This window comes from Oncorhynchus tshawytscha, linkage group LG06 (assembly GCF_018296145.1).
Source record: "Oncorhynchus tshawytscha isolate Ot180627B linkage group LG06, Otsh_v2.0, whole genome shotgun sequence".
NCBI lineage: Eukaryota > Metazoa > Chordata > Actinopteri > Salmoniformes > Salmonidae > Oncorhynchus > Oncorhynchus tshawytscha.
In genome coordinates this window covers 12,473,998-12,497,913 of record NC_056434.1, presented here as the reverse complement: position 1 = coordinate 12,497,913, position 23,916 = coordinate 12,473,998, and the positions used below count along the sequence as shown (strand labels likewise).

Sequence of the window (23,916 nt, the reverse complement as noted above, 5' to 3'; positions counted from 1 at the left end):
GTAAATCACCATCTGATCTGCCTGGGGGAAGTCAATCCCTTTTTAATGATTGCCCTTGGGCAACTTGAGTAATTTAAATGGGTTTCATCGACCGCAGCATTAGAGAGAGAAGGCAGATTTGGGTGTAAATGCTTTGGTAATCAGGCCACATAATCAGGGACGGTGTTCTTGTGGTTGTTAAGCCACTTGGAGTTGATTAGTCTAGTATCAAATAACAATTGTACTTTAATAATCATAGGGGAATTTAAACAGATTCCCTCTTATTTGATGACGAGACATAGGTTGTAAAATATTGATAAAGTCAATATATTTTATGTTAAAGTACTTCAGATACTACATCCTGCCAGGATCAAACCTATAGACATAGGTTGTAAAATAATGATAAAGTCAATATATTTTATGTTAAAGTACTTCAGATACTACATCCTACCAGGATCAAACCTATAGACATAGGTTGTAAAATAATGATAAAGTCAATATATTTTATGTTAAAGTACTTCACATACTACATCCTGCCAGGATCAAACCTATAGCCTACTTTATACTCTATGGCTTTTCTACCTTCTGCTGCCACTCACTGGCCATGCCCATATAATGTAGCCTGTGTGTGTGTGTGTGTGTGTGTGTGTGTGTGTGTGTGTGTGTGTGTGTGTGTGTGTGTGTGTGTGTGTGTGTGTGTGTGTGTGTGAAGACGCCATGTCTTTGAATTCAATGCATCTGCACTTATACATAGTAAATTTGTGTTTTATATTTGTGTTAATTGGACCCAAAACGGTGTTGTATTATTCAAACCTTTCAATATACAGTATGCATACATTTACCATCAACTTCATTCTCAACAGTCAATAGTTTTTCTTGTCAATTTCAATGTGTTCAGGTGTGTTGGCCACACCTAATAATTGACCACACATGATGGGTATCCTACTAAGCAGGATTGAGGAGTTAAATCAAATCAAATTGTATTAGTCACATGTGCCGAATACAACAGGTGTAGACCTTACCGTGAAATGCTTACTTACAAGCCCTTAACCAATAACGCAGTTTAAGAAATAGAGTTAAGAAAATATTTACTAAATATACTAAAGTAAAAATTACATAACAATAACGAGGCTATATACAGGGGGTACCGGTACCGTGTCAATGTGCGGGGGTACAGGTTAGTTTGTAAATTGACTATGCATAGATAAACAGTGAGTAGCAGCAGTGTAAAAACCAAGGGGGGGGGAATGTAAATAGTCCAGGTGGCCATTGGATTAATTGTTCAGCAGTCTTACTGCTTATGGAGCCTTTTGGTCCTAGACTTGGCCTCCGGTACCGCTTGCCGTGCGGTAGCAGAGAGAACAGTCTATGACTAGGGGTTGACTGGAGTGACAATTTTTTGGTCTTTCCTCTGACACCGCCTATATAGGTCCTGGACGTCAGGAAGCTTGGCCCCAGTTATGTACTGGGCCATACGCACTACCCGTTATAGTGCCTAGCGGTCGGAGGCCAAGCAATTGCCCTACCAGGCAGTGATGCAACCAGTCAGGATGTTCTCGATGTTGCAGCTGTAGAACCTTTTGAGGATCTCAGGACCCATGCCAAATCTTTGTAATTTCCTGAGGGGGAATAGGCTTTGTCGTGCCCTCTTCACGACTGTCTTGGTGTGTTTGGACCATTCTAGTTTGTTGGTGATGTGGACACCAAGGAACTTGAAGCACTCAACCTGCTCCACTACTAAACCGTTGATGAGAATGGGGGCGTGCTCGGTCCTCCTTTTCCTGTAGTCCACAATCATCTCCTTAGTCTTGGTTACGTTGAGGTATAGGTTGTTATTCTGGCACCACCCGGCCAGATCTCTGACCTCCTCTCTATAGGCTGTCTCGTCGTTGTTGGTGATCATGTTTACCACTGTTGTGTCATCTGCAAACTTGATGATGGTGTTGGTGTCGTGCCTTGCCATGCAGTCATGGGTGAACAGGGAGTACAGGAGGGGACTGAGCACACACACCTGGGGGCTCCAGTGTTGGGGATCAGCATGGCAGTTGTGTTGCTAACTACCCTTACCACCTGGGGGCTGCTCGTCAGGAAGTCCAGGATCCAGTTGCAGAGGGAGGTGTTTAGTCCCAGGATCCTTAGCTTAGTGATAAGCTTTGAGGGTGCTATGGTGTTGAACGCTGAGCTGTAGTCAATGAATAGCATTCTCATATAATTGTTCCTTTTGTCCAGGTGGGAAAGGGCAGTGTGGAGTGGAATGGAGATGACATCATCTGTGGATCTGTTTTGGTGGTATGCAAATAGGATTTCTGGGATGATGGTGTTGATGTGAGCAATTACCAGCCTTTCAAAGCACTTCATGGCTACGGACATGAGTGCTACGGGTCGGTAGTCATTTAGGCAGGTTGCCTTTGTGTTCTTGGGCGCAGGGACTATGGTGGTCTGCTTGAAACATGTTGGTATTACAGACTCAATCGGGGACATGTTGAAAATGTCAGTGAAGACACCTGCCAGTTGGTCAGCACATGCCCAGAGCACACGTTCTGGTAATCCGTCTGGTCCCACAGCCTTGTGTATGTTGACCTGTTTAATGGTCTTAGTCACGCCGGCTACGGAGAGCACGATCACACAGTCATCCGGAACAACTGATGCTCTCATGCTAGCCTCGATGTTGCTTACCTGGAAGCGAATATAGAAGTGATTTAGCTGGTCTGGTAGGCTCGTGTCACTGGGCAGCTCGCGGCTGTGCTTCCCTTTGTAGTCTGTAATAGTTTGCGAGCCCTGCCACATAAGACGAGCGTTGGAACCGGTATAGTATGATTCAATCTTAGCCCTGTATTGACGCTTTGCCTGTTTGATGGTTCATCGCAGGGCATAGCAGGATTTCTTCTAAGCTTCCGGGTTAGAGTCCTGCACCTTGAAAGCGGCAGCTCTGCCCTTTAGCTCAGTGTGAATGTTTCCTGTAATCCCTGGCTTCTGTTTGGGGTATGTATGTACGGTCACTGTGGGGATGATGTCCTGGATGCACTTATTGATAAAACCAGTGACTGATGTGGTGTACTCCTCAATGTCATCAGAAGAATCCCGGAACATGTTCCAGTCTGTGATAGCAAAACAGTCCAGTAGTTTAGCATCTGCTTCATCTGACCACTTTTTTATAGACCGAGTCCCTGGTGCTTCCTGCTTTAATTTTTGCTTGTAAGCAGGAATCAGGAGGATAGAGTTGTGGTCGGATTTACCAAATAGAGGGCAAGGGAGAGCTTTGTATACGACTCTGTGTGTGGAGTACAGGTGATCTTTCCAACAGGACAATGACCTGAAGCATACAGCCAAAACAACGCTGGAATGGCTTCAGAACAAGAATGTGAAAGTCCTTGAGTGGACCAGCCAAAGCCCAGACTTGAATCCCATTGACAATCTGTGGAAATACTTGAAGATTGCTGTTCACAACTGATCCCCATCTAATTTAACAGAGTTTGAGAAGATCTGCAAGAAATTATGGGAGAAAATCCCCAAATCCAGATATGCATAGCTGATACAGACATACCCAAGACAACTCAGAGCTGTGCTTGCCACCAAAGGTGATCTACAAAGTATTGATTCGGGGGTGTGAATGTTGAAAGTAAATGAGATATTTCTGTATTTTATTTTCAATAAATTGGCAACAATTTCTAAAAACACGTTTCAAGTTTTATCATTATGGGGTATTGTGTGTAGATGGGTGAATTCAAAAATCTTTCTTAATTCGTTTTGAATTCAGGCTGTAACACAACAAAATGTGGAATAAGTCAAGGGGTATGAATACTTTCTGAAGGCACTGTAGCTGTAAAATATAGATAGGATCTGTGCTGTCACAAGAAGTCCTGCAGAGGACAGTGTTTCATCACAAAGGGTCCATGTTAAACTCAAGAGATTTTGCACAGTAAAATAGTGAAAGCTGTTTGAGAGAAAGATATGGGCCAATGTTTACAAACTCCAGTCCTCCAGTACCCCCCAACAGTACACATTTTTGCTGTGGCCCCGGAAAACCACACCCGATTCAACTTGTCAACTAATCATCAAACCCTAAATGAGATGCGTCATCCCTTCGCAAAGGAATAGCTGCCGTGATTGGCTTTTTAAGTGCCTCTGCTACCACACGTAATATGAAGACTGATGATCGCTGTGTGGTACTCCTACACACTAATTTAGTTGAATAAGGTGAGTTTGTCAGGGGCTACAACACAAATGTGTTACTGGAAGGAGGAAACACTGCATAGGCTAGCAAACATTCATAATGTCACATATACAGTAGCATAATTAAGCAATAAGGCACGAGGAGGGGTGATATATTGGCAATATACCATGGCTAAGGGCTGTTCTTAGCATGACGATATTGGATATATATATATATTTTTTTTAATTTTCACAGCTCTTAGCCGTGGTATATTGGCCCTGTATCCCAAATCACAAACCCCTGAGGTGCCTTATTGCTGTTATAAACTGGTTACCAATGTAATTGGGGCGGCAGGGTAGCCTAGTGGTTAGCGTGTTGGACTAGTTGCAAGTTCAAACCCCCGAGCTGACAAGGTACAAATCTGTCGTTCTGCCCCTGAACAGGCAGTTAACCCACTGTTCCTAGGCCGTCATTGAAACTAAGAATTTATTCTTAACTGACTTGCCTAGGTAAATAAAGGTTAAAAAAAATGACAGCAGTAAAAATAAATGTTTTGTCAATACCTGGGGTATTCGGTCTGATATGCCACGGCTGTCAGCCAATCAGCATTCAAGGCTCGTACCGCCCCATTTTAAAAAGAGGGATATAGTAGGCTGACTTTATTTGGATATTCCAACTGTAGATGCTCTACAGACTATCAGTAACATTTCAACTAGCTACTAACCCTAACCCTAACCTTAAACCTTATCCTAACCCTAACCTCAACTCTTACCCTAACCTTTATTCTGATCCTAACCCTAACCTTAACCCTTATCCTAACCCTAAACTCAATACTTACCCTAATCTTTATTCTGATCCGAACCCTAAACTCAACTCTTATCCTAACCCTAAACTCAACCCTTACCCTAACCTTTATTCTGATCCGAACCCTAACCTTAACCCTTATCCTAACCTTTATTCTGATCCTAACCCTAACCTTAACCCTTACCCTAACCTTTATTCTGATCCGAACCCTAAACTCAACCCTTACCCTAACCTTTATTCTGATCCGAACCCTAACCTTAACCCTTACCCTAACCTTTATTCTGATCCTAACCCTAACCTTAACCCTTACCCTAACCTTTATTCTGATCCGAACCCTAAACTCAATCCTTATCCTAACCCTAACCTTAACCCTTACCCTAACCTTTATTCTGATCCGAACCCTAAACTCAACCCTTATCCTACCCCTAAACTCAACGCTTATCCTAACCCTAAACTCAACCCTTACCCTAACCTTTATTCTGATCCTAACCCTAAACTCAACCCTTATCCTAACCTTTATTCTGATCCGAACCCTAAACTCAACCCTTATCCTACCCCTAAACTCAATCCTTATCCTAACCCTAACCTTAACCCTTACCCTAACCTTTATTCTGATCCGAACCCTAAACTCAACCCTTATCCTACCCCTAAACTCAACGCTTATCCTAACCCTAAACTCAACCCTTACCCTAACCTTTATTCTGATCCTAACCCTCGTTTGATGATAGAGCATCTATAGATGTACTATCCAGACTATCCAAATAAAGCATGACCAACTGTAGTGTGACCATATTGCTTTCAAATTTGACTAATACATTCACAATATAGATGATTGTAACTATGTGTCAAGTGTGAATCAGGTCTACATCGAGATTCATGTAAAGCATTTTCATTGCAATCAGCCCTGGTGTCTGTGTGCCTTTAAGGGTTTTAATCACACAGTTGATGACAATACATGGTGCTGTAAACACCGCTGACGCTCAGCTGCGTGGCGGAGACAGCTCAAACCAAGGGCTGGAGCTGCTGTATTTACGTAGGCTGGGCCATTCAAACGCTGTATTCACATCTCAAGCCTCATATGCCATCTCAAAGACGGTGCAGAATCTCCTGTCTGAGGTGCAATGGCTAGAAAGACAGACATTCCTCCTTCATACTATGGTGAGTCGCCACATTCGTCCTTGTTTAACGTCGGTAACCTCAAGTTCTTTCTTCAAGACAACAAAGGGTAGCCAACAACGATATTCTTCAAACGCTATTCTTGACTTTGGTTATTGGGGCGGCTTTTCGCGCTAGGGCTGATTTACAAAATGTAACATTGAAGCAAGATACAATGTAACAATGTTATGTCAGTGTAACGTTCATAGAAAGCGCTACAACTGGATGCCGATAATGAATCATGAATGGAGCCTACTACCAAATTAGAAATTGCTTCGCGATAATATTTTAATTTGAAAGTAGGCTAGTGGATATAAACATGGTAACGTTAAGATATTGTTTCTGTCACTCGAATCATGAAATGTAACACCAGTGGAACTATCAATCGTAGTTTGCTATGGAAGTCGCCCGTAGTTTTAAATGTATTTTTTCACATAATACAGGGCATCCTCTTGGGGATTGACACTTGGCATGTAGTGTACCTAGCTAACCGTATTGGTACGACATGTTATTGTTACAGTATTAAACACATACTATAGCTTAATTCTAACGATTTAAGACTGTTTTCTTTTCCCCAACCGTTGACAACAGACGAAAGACCTAAAGGTATTGTTTTGATGAAGAAAAAAAGTGAATTGCATCTGAAAGCCAAGAGGAACAACAATACTCATTAACCATGTCCGTTGTTATTTGGCAAATACAAGGCAAACGATGTAAAAGACAATAGATTTTTGCCTTTGTCCCTAAGTGAGAGTTGTCCTCTGGTCGGCATATGGATAGTCAATCTCTGTGAAGATTTACTGGTCCATTAGCTGGTCCTCTTTGTTAGGTTGTCTATGAAAATCCGGGACTCGTGCCAGATGCCATAGAAACCACATTACTACAGTGTTTCAATTGTGAAACGACAGCTTTCATAAACAGTAACACGGTAATAAAACAGTTTACCACAGATTGTCAGACAAAGGAGCACTAATACATAGACGTGGATGTTGATTAAGGCAGCCCCTGCACCTCTCTGATTCAGAAGATCCATTTCAGTTGAAGGAATTCAGTTGTACAACTGACTAGGTATCCATCTTTCCCTTTCCCCTATAGTAGTGCATGCAGAGATATGCAAGCTATGGCTTATGTAATTACAGTATAATAGTCAATGCATCAAGGGCTTTATGACTCATGTCTGTTGGTTATTATAGACAGTGCATGTCATGGCATCTTATAAGTAACGGTTTTACAGTCATTATCATAGGAGGTGAACCCTCATTATAATCAATCATTTCTGTACATGATCATTCATTATAATTAGGCTCAAGCCATCCATATTATTGGTGAATTTGTCAAAAGACTGCTAATTCAACCAGCCCAGTTCATGCTGTGACAACTGGCAGAGGTATATAGCATTGTCATTGTCAGTAAGTGACATAGTCAGTCTACTCAGTATGACTTCATGGGAAAGCTGCAGTGTCTCTCATCTCTCCCTACACACTGACCCAGGGTTTCACTCAGTTCCCATGACTCCAGGCCCCTGCCAATCATGTTTGTAGCCTGTCAGCTGGAGATGAGGATTGGCTGCAGTGAAATAGACTCTCACTGCCATCTCTTGAGACCTCCAACTGCCCACTCAGAATTCAGCCCAGACTTGAACATTGTGTTGAAGCAGAGGAAGCTGTACGTACAGTACAAAATGATGTTCAGAACATCAGCATTTTAGAATGAATAGTGCGTGCTTATGGTGCTGGGGCGGCAGAGTAGCCTAGTGGTTAGAGTGTTGGACTAGTAACCGGAAGGTTGCAAGTTCAAGCCCCCGTGCTGACAAGGTACAAATCTGTCGTTCCGCCCCTGAACAGGCAGTTAACCCACTGTTCCTAGGCCGTCATTGAAAATAAGAATTTGTTCTTAACTGACTTGCCTAGTTAAATAAAGGTCAAATAAAAAATAAAAATGGCACACGTGAGTTGATCATGCTTATGGCACACGTGAGTTGATCATGCGTATGGCACACGTGAGTTGATCATGCGTATGGCACACGTGAGTTGATCATGCGTATGGCACACGTGAGTTGATCATGCGTATGGCACACGTGAGTTGATCATGCGTATGGCACACGTGAGTTGATCATGCGTATGGCACACGTGAGTTGATCATGCGTATGGCACACGTGAGTTGATCATGCCTATGGCACACGTGAGTTGATCATGCTTGTGCCAATGCCACATTTTGGTGTTTATTGTTGAGAGATTTGGGATAATCTTACGCTCCTCCATCTGAAAAGGAAACGAGGCCCTGCGTCTTTAAATGCAGCCTGGGCAGTTGGAGACTCAGCCAGTGGAGCATGGGATGGAGTTGTGCCGACTCCCCATGTTCAGGTCAGCTGCTGTGTCCAAGTGGCGTCTCTGGTGCTGGTGCTCAGTCAGCCAGCCTGTCCAAATGGCCTTTCACAGGCAGCTCAGGGCAGGGCTGTCATGCAGAGAGGGATGATAGGTGCAAAAACTCTATAGTCCTTGCCAACCTGCCTCTCTAGCAAATGGAAATGCGTGGTGAATGGTCACACACACACACACACACACACACACACACACACACACACACACAGGAACACTAGTCAATCAAGCACCAATACACATCGAATCAATGCACACTTGCAGACATGCTCAATTTGTGCATTTTCCATCACACACCAACATTCACACTTCTAGTGCATTTTTACAGACAAATAAAAATGTTAAATCATACATTTGCACAGTCATAGACAGTCCCTTCATTCATCCTCAACTTATTATAATGGATCCACAGCCAATACTTTCATCACTAATGCATCCTGAATGATGTTGTCATTCAGAAAGGTAGAAAATACTTAAGTTCGTAAGTGACTGTTTAGATTGAGTCTCGTTCAGCAACAAAAATGTTGAGCTGGTCACCTTGTTAATTAACACATTTCTCACATGGTCAGGTTGCCTGAGCATGGCATTCTCACACCCAGGCAATGCAGACTTTTCACAGAGGCTGACAAAGAGCTAGGAATACTTTTTTCAAAGACTCTCTTCTCCTTATAAACTACTGCGGTCGTAGTTCAGATGTCATCCCTCAGACAGGAATAAGTGCCATGATTGGCTTTTTATTGAACCTTTATTTAACTAGGCAAATCAGTTAAGAACAAATTCTTATTTACAATGGCGGCCTACCGGGGAACAGTGGGTTAACTGCCTTGTTCAGGGGCAGAACGACAGATTTTTAACTTGTCAGCTCGGGGATTTGATCTAGCAACCTTTCAATTACTGGCCCAACTCTCTAACCACTAGGCTCCCTGCCGCTGTTAGTTGCCTCTGCTATCACACGTCATATGAAGACTGATGATCGCTGGGTGGTACTCCTACACACTCTAATTTACTCTTTATAATGCTCCTACTCATTCTATTGAATGAGGTTCTTCCCCTATGAAATTCTACAGTGCTTTTCTCTGGCTACTGCAGCAGGATATCACGGTTCCCTGATGTGTTTAGAGACTACAGAAAGGTATTCACAGTGCTTTTCTCTGGCTACTACAGCAGGATATCACGGTTCCCTGATGTGTTTAGAGACTACAGAAAGGTATTCACAGTGCTTTTCTCTGGCTACTACAGCAGGATATCACGGTTCCCTGATGTGTTTAGAGACTACAGAATGGTATTCACAGTGCTGGCAGGCTTGAGACAGTAAATACTTCCACAAACTGGCTTCGTATCACGACAGGCAAACATTAACTACCTTTTGTAAACCCTGTGCGAAGTGAACAGAGTTGGCTCTAAATGTCCAGCTGTGTCTCCTTGTTACAGGCAACGCTATGCACGAAGGCTTTGGATATCCAGTTTGCAGTATGAATACAGTCCCTTTCTTTGTTGGGGTAGTGGGCTAACTGACATTATACAACGAGTGGCTCTAATCTAATTGTGGATGATTGTGCTGATTGATTAAAACTGACAATGATTTATTTAACACAACTCAACGATACAAACTGTGTATAGTGAGTGAAACAGCTGCCGTTACAACACACATAGAAAACAGCTTCAGTCCCTGCTACTGTGAGGTTGGTGATGAGGACTTTGGTTGAGAGCAACACACTGTACTGAATGATTCAGGTCTATCAACAGATTCCACTCAGATGGATCATTATCCTGAGATGAAAGTCAGCTACTGTTGCTCCCTGTGTTATTTATTCTGTATGTGGGGAGGTGAGGGACTTGCATAACACCTCAGGGATGTGCTGCGTTGCACCGGTTTCTCAGCCAACTCCAGGCTGATCTGAATGACAAAATGACTGTGAGAGATGAGAAGGAAAGGAGAGAGTGGTAGAGGCATACGCTTATGAGAATCCTTTATCCTGAGGATAACCCAGTGTTCTTACTGACATTGATCACTTTAGGAGGCTGATCCAGAACCAATTCTTACTGTCACTTAATCAGTGAAGTCAAGTAAGTCTGATTGCTTTGGGTCCTGTAACACCCCATGCAACCTCAGGCAAATTGACAACAGAGTCGAATTAGCGAGTTGTTATGCTCGACATTGAAGCTCCGCTGTAGTTGGGGAGCGGAGGCAGTCTGAAATGCAATATTTAGTGTGTGAATGACAATAAAGAAACATTGTGTGTGTTTATGTGTAGCTAAGCATTTAAGCTGTGCTGTCTCTCCCTGAACCTACACATTACACAAGACGGAGATGAAGAAACAGGCGTCATTCCCGTGACTCAACCTTAAAATCCATATAAACCCAAACCAAAGCCTGTTGAGCTTGTCACTGATCCAGCATGAGAGACTAATTTCACAGGAACACAGGGCTGCTACTGATATGCCTGGGGACCTAGCTGCATTTCTGTCCCATCACACCCTGCTACATCACACAAGTAGCCAAGGTCACAATCCCCCAAACACTGCCTGCCTCTCTCTCTACTCTGCTCCGATCTCTCTCTCTCTCTCGCTCTCTCTCTACTCTCTCTCTCTACTCTCTACTCTGCCCCTCTCTCCCTACTCTGCCCCTCTCTCTCTACTCTGCCCCTCTCACTCTACTCTGCCCCTCTCTCTCTCTCTACCTCCCTCTCTACTCTGCCCCTCTCTCTCTCTCTACCTCCCTCTCTACTCTGCCCCTCTCTCTCTACCTCTCTCTCTACTCTGCCCCTCTCTCTCTACCTCTCTCTCTACTCTGCCCCTCTCTCTCTACCTCCCTCTCTACTCTGCCCCTCTCTCTCTACCCCTCTCTCTACTCTGCCCCTCTCTCTCTACCTCTCTCTCTACTCTGCCCCTCTCTGTCTCTACCTCTCTCTCTACTCTGCCCCTCTCTCTCTCTACCTCTCTCTCTACTCTGCCCCTCTCTCGCTCTACCTCTCTCTCTACTCTGCCCCTCTCTCGCTCTACCTCTCTCTCTACTCTGCCCCTCTCTCTCTCTACCTCTCTCTCTACTCTGCCCCTCTCTCTCTCTACCTCTCTCTCTACTCTGCCCCTCTCTCTCTCTGCCTCTCTCTCTACTCTGCCCTCTGCCCCTCTCTCTCTCTACCTCTCTCTCTACTCTGCCCCTCTCTCTCTCTACCTCTCTCTCTCTCTGCCCCTCTCTCTCTCTACCTCTCTCTCTCTACCTCTCTCTCTCTCTGCCCCTCTCTCTCTCTGCCTCTCTCTACTCTCTGCCCCCCTCTCTCTCTACCTCTCTCTACTCTGCTCTGCCCCTCTCTCTCTCTACCTCTCTCTCTACTCTGCCCCTCTCTCTCTCTACCTCTCTCTCTACTCTGCCCCTCTCTCTCTACCTCTCTCTCTACTCTGCCCCTCTCTCTCTCTACCTCTCTCTCTACTCTGCCTCTCTCTCTCCCTACCTCTCTACTCTACCTCTCTACTCTCTCTCTACTCTGCCTCTCTGTTTGCTGTAGGCTAGCTGCCAGAGGCTGACACTGAAATGCTAACCCAAACCCCCTGTGGGAGCCCATTCTGTACCCTGCTGCCTCTTTCCCCTACGGAGTGGATGTCAGTGTGGTGTGTTTACAAGGCTGGTAACAGGGAGATGTTATAAATACTAGTCATGTCTTAATGTACTAACTCAGTGAGAGTCCACTCCAGATATTCCAGCCGAGTGGAGTTCCGGAGGCTCAGTTGGTTGGAACATGCTGGTTGTAACATAAACGTTGTGGGTTTGATACCTACACGGGCAGATTATCTATTGGGGAACCGAGTTAAGCTCAGGGAGGACTCAGGAGTTGGTTATATGAGTTCCTGTCTCTCAAAGGAGGAACTGGCGGGCGGCTCACGTATGATTTTTATTTTTTTCTGAGCAGATCAGCCGGTCAAACGTTTTAGGACATCTACTCATTGAAGGGTTTTTCTTTATTTTTTACAATTTTCTACATTGTAGAATAACTATGAAATCTCATATGGAATCATGTAGTAAGTGTTAAACAAATCACAATATATTTGAGATTCATTAAATAGCCACCCTTTGCCTTGATGACAACGGCACACTCTTGGAATTCTCTCAACCAGCTTCACCTGGAATGCTTATTCAACAGTCTTGAAGGAGTTCCTACACATGCTGAGCACTTGCTGGCTGCTTTTCCTTCACTCTCCAGTCCGTCTCATTCCAAACCATCTCAATTTGGTTGGGGATTGTGGAGGCCAGGTAATCTGATGCAGCACCCCATCATTCTCCTTCTTGGTTAAATAGGCCTTACACAGCCTGGAGTTGTGTTGGGTCATTGTCCTGTTGAAAAACAAATTATAGTCCAACTGAGCGCAAACCAGATGGGATGGTGTATTGCTGCAGAATGCTGTGGTAGCCATGCTGGCTAAGTGTGCCCTGAATTCTAAATAAATCACTGACAGTGTCACCAGTCACCAGTGCTGCATCAGATGACCTGGCCTCCACAATCACCCGACCTCAACCCAATTGAGATGGTTTGGGATGAGTTGCCCCTGTCTCTCTCTCTTTCTACTCTGCCTTCTCTCACTCTACTCTACCCCTCTCTCTCTAGTCTGCCTCCCTATTTACTTTACCCCTCTCTCTACTCTGCCCTTCTCTCACTCTACTCTACCCCTCTCTCTCTAGTCTGCCTCCCTATTTACTTTGCCCCTCTCTCTACTCTGCCCCTCTCTCTCTAGTCTGCCTCCCTATTTACTTTGCCCCTCTCTCTACTCTGCCCTTCTCTCACTCTGCCCCTCTCTCTCTCTAGTCTGCCTCCCTGTTTACTTTGCCCCTCTCTCTACTCTGCCTCCCTCTTTACTTTACCCCTCTCTCTCTAGTCTGCCTCCCTGTTTACTTTGCCCCTCTCTACTCTGCCCTTCTCTCACTCTACCCCTCTCTCTCTAGTCTGCCGCCCTATTTACTTTGCCCCTCTCTACTCTGCCCCTCTCTCTCTCTCTCTCTCTCTCTACTCTGACCCTCTACTGTCTCTCTACTCTGACCCTCTACTGTCTCTCTACTCTGACCCTCTACTGTCTCTCTCTCTCTACCTCTCTCTCTACTTTCTGATCCATGCCCTTACCTTAACTTTTTTTTTTAAATCTGTGACCGAAAGATACATATCTGTATTCACAGTCATGTGAAGTAAATTCATTAGACCCTAATCTATACATTTAAATTAGCTAATTTCCTTATATGAACTGTAACTCAGAATCTTTGAAATTGTTGCTTTGCTGCAGGAGAGACTGGTGTGTTTCACAAAATAGATGGCATCATGAGGGTGGAAAATTATGTGGATATATTGAAGCAACATCTCAAGACATCAGTCAGGAAGTTAAAGCTTGGTTGCAAACAGGTCTTCCAAATGGACAATGACCCCAAGCATACTTACAAAGTTGTGACAAAATGGCTTCAGGACAACAAAGTCAAGGTATTGGAGTGGCCATCACAAAGCCCTGACCTCAATCCTATAGAAAATTTGTGGGCAGAACTGAAAAAGCTTGTGCGAGCAAGGAGGCCTACAAACCTGACTCAGTTACACCAGCTCTGTCAGGAGGAATGGGCCAACATTCACCCAACTTATTGTGGGAAGCATGTGGAAGACCACCTGAAACGTTTGACCCAAGTTAAACAATTTAAAGGCAATGCTACCAAATACTAATTGAGTGTATGTAAACTTCTGACCCACTGGGAATGTGATGAAAGAAATAAAAGCAGAAATAAATCATTCTCTCTACTATTATTCTGACATTTCACATTATTAAAATAAATTGGGGATCCTAACTGACCCAAGACAGGGATTTTTACTAGCATTAAATGTCAGGAATTGTGAAAAACGAAGTTTAAATGTATTTGGTTGAGGTGTATGTAAACTTCAGACTTCAACTGTATTCGATCGTATACTTAGGATGTAAGTAAGGTTTGAAATTATTATGTTTTAGTCTGACTTCTTGTAGTCCATTTGCCTTCCACAAATTATTTGTAATTATGTTCCGGCACCCTGACCTTCCGCTCAAGAAAAAATTGGCCCGTGGCTGAATCTAGGTGATGATCCCAGGCCTAGACCAGGTTTGGTGCCCCTGAGGAATAGTGAGAGAGAGGGAACTGTTTAGAGAGAAAGTGTGTGTGTCCATGTCTAAAATATAATACAGCCATCTGCAGTTAAAATATATTCCAAATCATTTAGGTTGGGCAGAGAGAGTGGGGAGTGTGATCAGCGCGCTGCACCCAATGGAGCCTCAGAGGAGTTTATGTTCAGGCCACTCACACTGCCTGTGTGTCATAACCCACCAAGCAGAGTTGAGATTGGTGTGCCAAGCCTCTAAGTTGGGTTTGGTGGTGAGACAGATCAGTTATATTTTAGTCATTTAGCAAACACATTTATCCAGATAGAATTACAGTAGAGATTTCATACATTTTCTTCTCACTGGTCCCCCATGGGAATCAAACCTGCAACCCTGGCATTGAAAGTACCATGCTCTACCAACTGGGCACCACAGGACCACAGACAGGGTTGCTACAGTAGAGACAGACCTGACAGAATACTAACAAGCGAGACATATCTTAAAGGTGAAAAACACCACTCCCAGAGTCTTTAATATGTTCCTGAATGGATAGAATGAGAAAAGGTCAACCAAGGCAGGATCTCAGGTCCAACCCATGCGTTGCACCTGCAGCTGTTGAGCCATTTTCCTGGTCACCTTATGAAAGAAGCCTGTGGGACGGTGGTGCCCCTGTCTGCCTGTTTTGGTGTGTCTGAGTAATCGATGAGTTAATGGGAAAGGTTGAGGAATGGAGAGAAATGGGGAGAATTCGAGGGCGCAGGGAGAAACGGTACTGTACTTATATTGTATATTAGGACAATAACGTACACAATCCCAGTAGGCCAATATCTCAATTAAGAGGTGTTTTAATAAAATAATATGCTGCTGTGTTTGTGACCTGAGAAATGTTTTATAACAGACACATGCATTCAGTCTGGCCTCATCCCTTTTGGAGCCTTTTGTGGAGCACTCTCACAGCCCTCTACCAAGAACATCCTGTTCCACCAATGATCATCACAACATTAATTTCTGTACAACATCACTCTCACAGCCCTCTACCAAGAACATCCTGTTCCACCAATGATCATCACAACATTCATTTCTGTACAACATCACTCTCACAGCCCTCTACCAAGAACATCCTGTTCCACCAATGATCATCACAACATTCATTTCTGTACAACATCACTCTCACAGCCCTCTACCAAGAACATCCTGTTCCACCAATGATCATCACAACATTCATTTCTGTACAACATCACTCTCACAGCCCTCTACCAAGAACATCCTGTTCCACCAATGATCATCACAACATTCATTTCTGTACAACATCACTCTCACAGCCCTCTACCAAGAACATCCTGTTCCACCAATGATCATCACAACATTCATTTCTGTACAACATCACTCTCACAGCCCTCTACCAAGAACATCCTGTTCCACCAATGATCATCACAACATTAATTTCTGTACAACGTCACTCTCACAGCCCTCTACCAAGAACATCCTGTTCCACCAATGATCATCACAACATTAATTTCTGTACAACGTCACTCTCACAGCCCTCTACCAAGAACATCCTGTTCCACCAATGATCATCACAACATTCATTTCTGTACAACATCACTCTCACAGCCCTCTACCAAGAACATCCTGTTCCACCAATGATCATCACAACATTCATTTCTGTACAACGTCACTTTTACAGCGCTCTGAAAGGATGCTAGAGATCGTCTAGTTGAAGCTGTCCTATATCTTCAAGTACATCCATTGATTAGTCACAGAATGATTGGAAGTGGAATGTGGTTGGAGTGAAACTCCTGTTCTGTACAGTATGTCACAGTCAATGCTGTCAGTTCTGTGGTGTACATTGATCCATAATGCTATCGCTATGGCAGACTGAGGATGCAAATGGGATTGGAGTATGAGGATTAGTGACAAAGCCTCTGTCTGAACCTGATGTGTAATGTCATACCCAGTCTGCCCTCAGCGCCCCAGAGAGTAGCTATAATCGCCACAATTCATTTGCTGGGCTGAAGACATCCTATTGTTTTTAAGGTAAGGCAATAAATAGTCCATAGTGGAGAAATAATTACAATATAGCAATTAAACACTGGAGTGATAGAAGTGCAGAAGATGAATGTGCAAGTAGAGCTACTGGGGTGCAAAGGAGCAAGATAAATAAATACAGTATGGGGATGAGGTAGTTGGATGGGCTATGTACAGGTGCAGTGATCTGACAGCTGCTCTGACAGCTGGTGATTAATGCTAGTGAGGGTGATATGAGTCTCCAGCTTCAGTGATTTTTTTGCAGTTCGTTCCAGTCATTGGCAGCAGAGAACTGGAAGGATAGGCGGCCGAATGAGGTATTGCCTTTGGGGGTGACCAGTGAAATATACCTGCTGGAGCGCGTGCTACAGATGGGTGCTGCTATGGTGACCAGTGAGCTGGGATAAGGCGGGGCTTTACCCCCGCTTTGTGAGTAAGACCTTTAGACAGGTCAACATTCACAATGTTGAAGCATGCGCTGACCAACTGGTAAGTGTCTTCACTGACGTTTTCAACCTGTCCATGACCGAGTCTGTAATAACTACATCTTTCAAGCAAATCACCATAGTCCCTGTGCCAAAGAACACCAAGCTAACCTGCCTAAATGACTACCGACCCGTAGCACTCTCGTCTGTAGCCATGAAGGGCTTTGAAAGGCTGGTCATGGCTCACATCATCACAAACATCCCAGAAAAACCCTAGACCCTCTCCAATTTGCATACCGCCCCAACAGATCCACAGCCATCTCTATTGCACTCCACACTGCCCTTTCCCACCTGGACAAACGAAACGCCTAAGTGCGAGTGCTGTTCATTAACTACAGCTCAGTGTTCAACACCATAGTGCCCTCAAAGCTCATCACTAAGCACCTCCCTCTGCAACTGGATCCTGGACTTCCTGACGGGCCTCCCCCAGGTGGTAAGGGTAGGCAACAACACATCTGCCATGCTGATCTTCAAGACGGGGGCCCCTTAGGGGTGCGTGCTTAGTCCCCTCCTGTACTCCCTGTTTACCCATGACGGAGTGGCCAAGCACAATTCCAACACCACCATTAAGTTTGCCAATGACACAACAGTGGTAGGCCTGATCACCAATGATGATGAGACAGCGTATTGGGAGGAGGTCAGAGACCTGGCCGTGTGCTGCCAGCATAACAACCTCTCCCTCAATGTGATCAAGACAAAGGAGATGATCGTGGACTACAGGAAAAGGAGGACCAAGCACGTCCCCATTCTCATTGACAGGGCTGTAGTGGAGCAGGTTGAGAGCTTCAAGTTCCTTGGTGTCCACATCACCAACAAAAATATAATGTTCCAAGCACACCAAGACAGTCGTGAAGATTGCACGACAATATTCCCCCTCAGCAGACTGAAAAGATTTGGTATGGGTCCTTAGATTCTCAAAGTTCTAGAACTGCACCATCAAGAGCATCCTAACGGGTTTCATCACCGCCTGGTATGGCATCTGCTTAGCCTCCGACCGCAAAACGCTACAGAGGGTAGTGCTTACAGCCCAGTACATCACTGGGGCCAAACTTCCTGCCATCCAGGACTTCTATACAAGAGAAAGACCCTAACAATTGGCAAAGACTCCAGCCACCCTACTCATAGACTTTTCCCTCTGCTACCGCACGGCAAGTGGTACAGGAGCGCCATGTCCAGGTCCAAAAGGCTTCTTAACAGCTTCTTCCCCCAAGCCATACTTCTGCTGAACAGCTAATCAAATGGCTACCCGGACTCTATGCATAGTCACTACCCCTACCTACATGTACATATTACCTCGACCTACCTGTACCTCCGCACACTGACTTGGTACCAGTACCCCCTGTATATAGCCTCGTTATTTTATTGTTGGTCTTTTTATTTATTTTTGTAAATATTTTCTTATCCAACGACGCAGTTTTAAGAAGAGCTCGTAAGTAAGCATTTCCCGGTATTGTATTCGGCGCATGTGACAAATAAAATATGTTTTGATCCTTTACATATACACCCTCCTAACATCCTCATTCCTAAACTTTGTTTGTGCATGCATACTACAGACATCAACATATTTGTCTTTGCTCTATGTACACAACCTGCATCATCATCTAATGTCTTGTGTAACAACACCTCAACGTGAGATGAGCCAACGCACTGAGAGTAGAGGAGCCTAGCAGGCAACAGAGCCAACACACTGAGAGTAGAGGAGCCCAGCAGGCAACAGAGCCAACACACTGAGAGTAGAGGAGCCTAGCAGGCAACAGAGCCAACACACTGAGAGTAGAGGAGCCTAGCAGGCACCAGGCAACAGAGCCAACACACTGAGAGTAGAGGAGCCTAGCAGGCAACAGAGCCAACACACTATGTTAGCTAACTGCCACAGTATGCCTTGGAGGCATTTTCCAAATGTTGTTGACTACAGCCCTTCATTCAGCCTGACTGACCCCAGCACATCACACATTCACTACTCTCTCTACACTTGTTAAGTCTAAAAACAGCAGTCGTCAACCAGGGCCGAGTCTACTGGTGGCCCAGTGTTACCGATTTAATGTCAGGCCCCCGGTACTATATAATGGGACTGAAATCACTTGAGAATCAGAGTAACAGGGCAGGCTACTGTGGTGAGCCAAGCAGTCAAGTAATAAAGCCAAGCAGTCAGGTCTCACAGGTTGTGACCAATAAGCAAATCCTTATTTTGTGTGTACTGTAGAATCTAGTGCATTTCAGCTCCTCATGTTGTTGAGTAATGTTCTTAGGCGTTCACATTGAGTCCCCTGATAACTTGTGTTTTACGTCCAAGAGAGTATTCAGACAATAGTATGATGAGCCACCCACGCCAAGCTGGTGTCCTCTCTTTACACCCTACAGTTGGGCGGGGCCCACGGCCCCCCATCCGTTCCCCTGTTGGACACTGTGGGGTTTGTCAATGAAGTGGGGAGCGATATTGCAAGCCCTCCTGAAACAATATTCTCCTGCCCCTCGCTGTTGCGCAATCTGTCCTCTCAACATTAGCTTCCCTTCATCTCTGTATTAATTAGCTTCCGCAATATCCCCCCCCCGTACAGACCAGTCGGTTTTCACCATGATGGATGACAAAGACCAGGGAGCACTCAGTCGTTTGAAACGTTCACACCCTTGAGGTCAATGAAAAATATTTTTCTCTGTATTTCTAATCTACCTGGCTGCTTGGATCCCGGTCCAACAGATACAGTAGTCAGCTCACAGCCCCCGGTAGCTGGACCTCTAATGATCTCTGATGTTACTTCATCTAATCTAGCTGGCTGCTTGGATCCCGGTCCAACAGATACAGTAGTCAGCTCACAGCCCCCGGCAGCTGGACCTCTAATGATCTCTGATGTTACTTCATCTAATCTACCTGGCTGCTTGGATCCCGGTCCAACAGATACAGTAGTCAGCTCACAGCCCCCGGCAGCTGGACCTCTAATGATCTCTGATGTTACTTCATCTAATCTACCTGGCTGCTTGGATCCCGGTCCAACAGATACAGTAGTCAGCTCACAGCCCCCGGCAGCTGGACCTCTAATGATCTCTGATGTTACTTCATCTAATCTACCTGGCTGCTTGGATCCCGGTCCAACAGATACAGTAGTCAGCTCACAGCCCCCGGCAGCTGAACCTCTAATGATCTCTGATGTTACTTCATCTAGTGCTACCTGCTGGCCGCTGGTTTGTAGGAACATCCACCGGGATATACAAACAACAACATGCGCCATGCATACACGGATCAAACCAATCTCTTACTGCACTGGACCTGGTTTCTAATATCTGCTCTGAAGCCGTATATTGCAGGAATTGTCCATGGTGAATTAGTTTGGCCATTTGCCATTGGCAGTTAATTGAACTGGCTTTGAAAGTTCTGTTAAAACCTTCTCTATGACCCTGCTGGTGTCTCGGGGTCCATCCCGACATGTTGCACTCATCTAAGGGAAATTTGTAAACATCTGTGTCCGGGTCACACAGATACTAAGGTGGTTAGATGGTAGTTAAGGACAATGCGGTTGTTTTGCTGCTTTTGCCTGAGGAAATAGATGGTGTTGCTGTCATGACCTTCATGTCTTGGAACATGGCAGGCTAAATCACCAATTGGTTTGTCACTGCATCATTGATGTCTCATATCTTTATAGCACAGATGTGCATCCGTGTGTCAAACATATCGATGTGGTTTGCCTATTAAAATAACTTTGATGTGCTATATAAGGAAATAGCTAACTCAGTAGCCTGGTCCCAGATCTGTTTGTGATGTCTTGTCCTGTGGTCATTGTCATGCAAAAACGTGACCAGGCTGTTAACACAACTCTACATCTACGCTCTCTCTTATCTGAATTCCAAGGTTGCTGTAGTCTCCTGCTGACTGCACCTGGTCCTGTGACTCTTTGTCCTTGGCTGAGAGATGCAGATTAATCCTAGAAAATCTCCAAGGTCCCGGGCGTCTTTATTTAGAACCAAAATACAACGTCATTGCGGTAGAGAACAATGGACTGTATACTCAGTGGGTTGGAGGAGCACAGCGTCTCTGGCACAGGGGGGTTATGGGTCCAAGTCCTTTGAATCTCATACTTTTACATTTCTCTTTGCATAAATAACTTATGACCTCCTCTGAATGTGATGCCTGAATGTTGGGACAGTGCTGATGGAGACAATGTCTTCACGCAGAAATGTTGCACACTTCAGCCACGTGATTGATCGTCAACATGAGAGCATTGCCATGTATCTTTCTCACTCTCTCTCTCTCTCAGCCAATGACACCCAGTGATTCATGAGTGCTCAGTGAGGAGGCCAAGTGCGTAGTACAGTGTCCCCGGTGCTGGGTTCTGCCAAGTGGGCTGTATCTCTGAGAGCAGAAGCAGGCCTTCAGAGACAGATGGGAGATAGGCCCACTCATGTTGCTCTGAGAAATTACACTCTCTGTGTGATGATGAATGTGCTCACAGGAACAGTTCATACTGCAACTCCACATGGGCACCGGAAAACATATACAGCACACATACAAACACACGTTGGGATGTGGACGTGGACACACTCAAGCAGGCACGAACACATACACATAGTAGCTTGGCATCATCTTAGCATCTCAGTACTGCTACACAGGATGCGTCACAAATGGCACACCTCTACTTAGTCCACTAAATTTGTACCGGTAGGAAGTTATGCACTGTTAGGGGAATAGGGTGCCATTTGGACTGAAGATACAGGGAGGAGCTGTGAACTGAACTAGTTAGTGCCCTCCCAGGCAGTTGGATGTTACGCTTATTGCCGGACCAGACCAGACACAATTTTATGTCTACTGGTAGATGTGTTGTTGTTTCACTTCCTCTCATTGATCACCGTTCCTGTCAGTAAGACCAGGTGCAGCTACTGTATGTTACCGTTTTTAAACACTTTATTTCTGCTCTGTAGTCTACATTCAATAACTTCTCTGTTGATCTCATGCAGTGCTGTGAGAAAGTATTTGCCCCTTTTTCATTTTCTCTACTTGTTTGCCTATTTTTGATATTGAATGTTATCAGATCTTCAACCCAAACCTAATATTAGATTAATGGACCCTGAGTGAACAAATAACACAATGATTACATACTTTGCAACACCCAGTGCCCCTGTGTGAAAAAGTAATTGCCCCCTTACACTCAATAACTGGTTGTGCCACCTTTAGCTGCAATGACTCCAACCAAACACTTCCTGTAGTTGTTGATCAGTCTCTCACGTCTCTGTGGAGGAAGTTTGGCGCACTTGTTCATGCAGAACTGCTGTAACTCAGCGACATTAGTGGGTTTTCAAGCATGAACTGCTCATTTCAAGTCCTGCCACAACATCTCAATTGGGATTAGGTCTGGACTTTGACTAGGCCGTTCCAAAACTTCAAATGTGTTGCTATTTCACTATTTTAATGTAGACTTTGTGTGTTTTTGGATCATTGTCTTGCTGCATGACCCAGCTGTGCTTCAGCTCCGATGGAAGGCTTGACATTCTCCTGTAGAATTATCTGATACAGAGCAGAATTCATGGGTCCTTCTATTAAGGCAAGTCGTCCAGGTCCTGAGGCAGCAAAGCATCTCCAAACATCAAACTACCACCAGAATGCTTAACCGTTGGTATAAGGTTCTTACTGTGGGATGCAGTGTTGGTTTTCACCAGGCATAATTGGACCCATGCCATCCAAAAAGTGATACTTTTTCCTCATCTGTCCATAGAGCATTCTTCCAGGAGTCTTGAGTCTTGATGATCATCCAGGTGCTTTTCAGCAAACATGAGTCAACTTTTTGGATGAGATGGGTCCCATTTATGTCTGGCGAAAAACCAAATTCCACAGTAAGATGTGAGAGACTGATAAGCAACTACAGGAAGTGTTTGGTTGCAGTCATTTCAGCTAAAGGTGACACAACCAGTTATTGAGCGTAAGGGAGCAATAACTTTTTAACACAGGGGAATTGGATGTTGCATAACTTTGTTCATCAAATAAACAAGTATAAAAAAATGTGTATTTGTAAACTCAGGTTCCCTTTATCTAATATTACATTTTGGTTGAAGAATCAAAAATATACAAAAATAGAGTAAATCAGAAAAGTGGCAAATACTTGTTCACTGTACATGTAAATTGCAATATTATAGACTTCCCTGTTTCTAAGCCGAGTAGTTCTCCGAGACACCGTTGTGTTGCATGTTAAAGAGGTAACAGACTCTTGGTTTATGAATGGTAACCACTCTATGATCTGCTTCCCTTACAGGTGAGCCACGCAACTTTGACCCGAGCTTCAGAGGACCTATCCATAACAGGTACTGTACTCACTGGTCAACTCCAACTTCCCTTGCATGTTTATTTAGATTTTTTCAGCTGAAGAAGCTACAGAGACATTACGTTTACATGTTAGTTATTGATCAGACGCTCTTATCGAGAGTGACTTACAGTAGTGAGTCATTTAGCAGACACTCTTATCCAGAGTGACTTACAGTAGTGAGTCATTTAGCAGACACTCTTATCCAGAGTGACTTACAGTAGTGAGTCATTTAGCAGACACTCTTATCCAGAGTGACTTACAGTAGTGAGTCATTTAGCAGACACTCTTATCCAGAGTGATTTACAGTAGTGAGTCATTTAGCAGACACTCTTATCCAGAGTGACTTACAGTAGTGAGTCATTTAGCAGACACTCTTATCCAGAGCGACTTACAGTAGTGAGTCATTTAGCAGACACTCTTATCCAGAGTGACTTACAGTAGTGAGTCATTTAGCAGACACTCTTATCCAGAGTGACTTACAGTAGTGAGTCATTTAGCAGACACTCTTATCCAGAGTGACTTACAGTAGTGAGTCATTTAGCAGACACTCTTAT

At 44.5% G+C, this 23,916-nt stretch overlaps 1 protein-coding gene across 4 annotated transcripts in view; it reads left to right on the top strand.

The window, feature by feature from the left end:
- Positions 1-5,892: 5,892 nt before the first annotated feature.
- LOC112246689 (choline transporter-like protein 5-B) overlaps positions 5,893-23,916 on the top strand; it is an 81,065-nt gene continuing 63,041 nt past the window's right edge. For all 4 annotated transcript variants that reach the window (XR_006083574.1, XM_042322982.1, XM_024415175.2 and 1 more), the window contains exons 1-2: positions 5,893-6,094; positions 23,312-23,360. Coding sequence is in view for 3 of the 4 variants with exons in the window: in XM_042322982.1 (XP_042178916.1) it covers positions 6,058-6,094; positions 23,312-23,360 (86 nt within the window). In the remaining variant the exon portion in view is untranslated. The remainder of the gene's footprint in view (positions 6,095-23,311; positions 23,361-23,916) is intronic.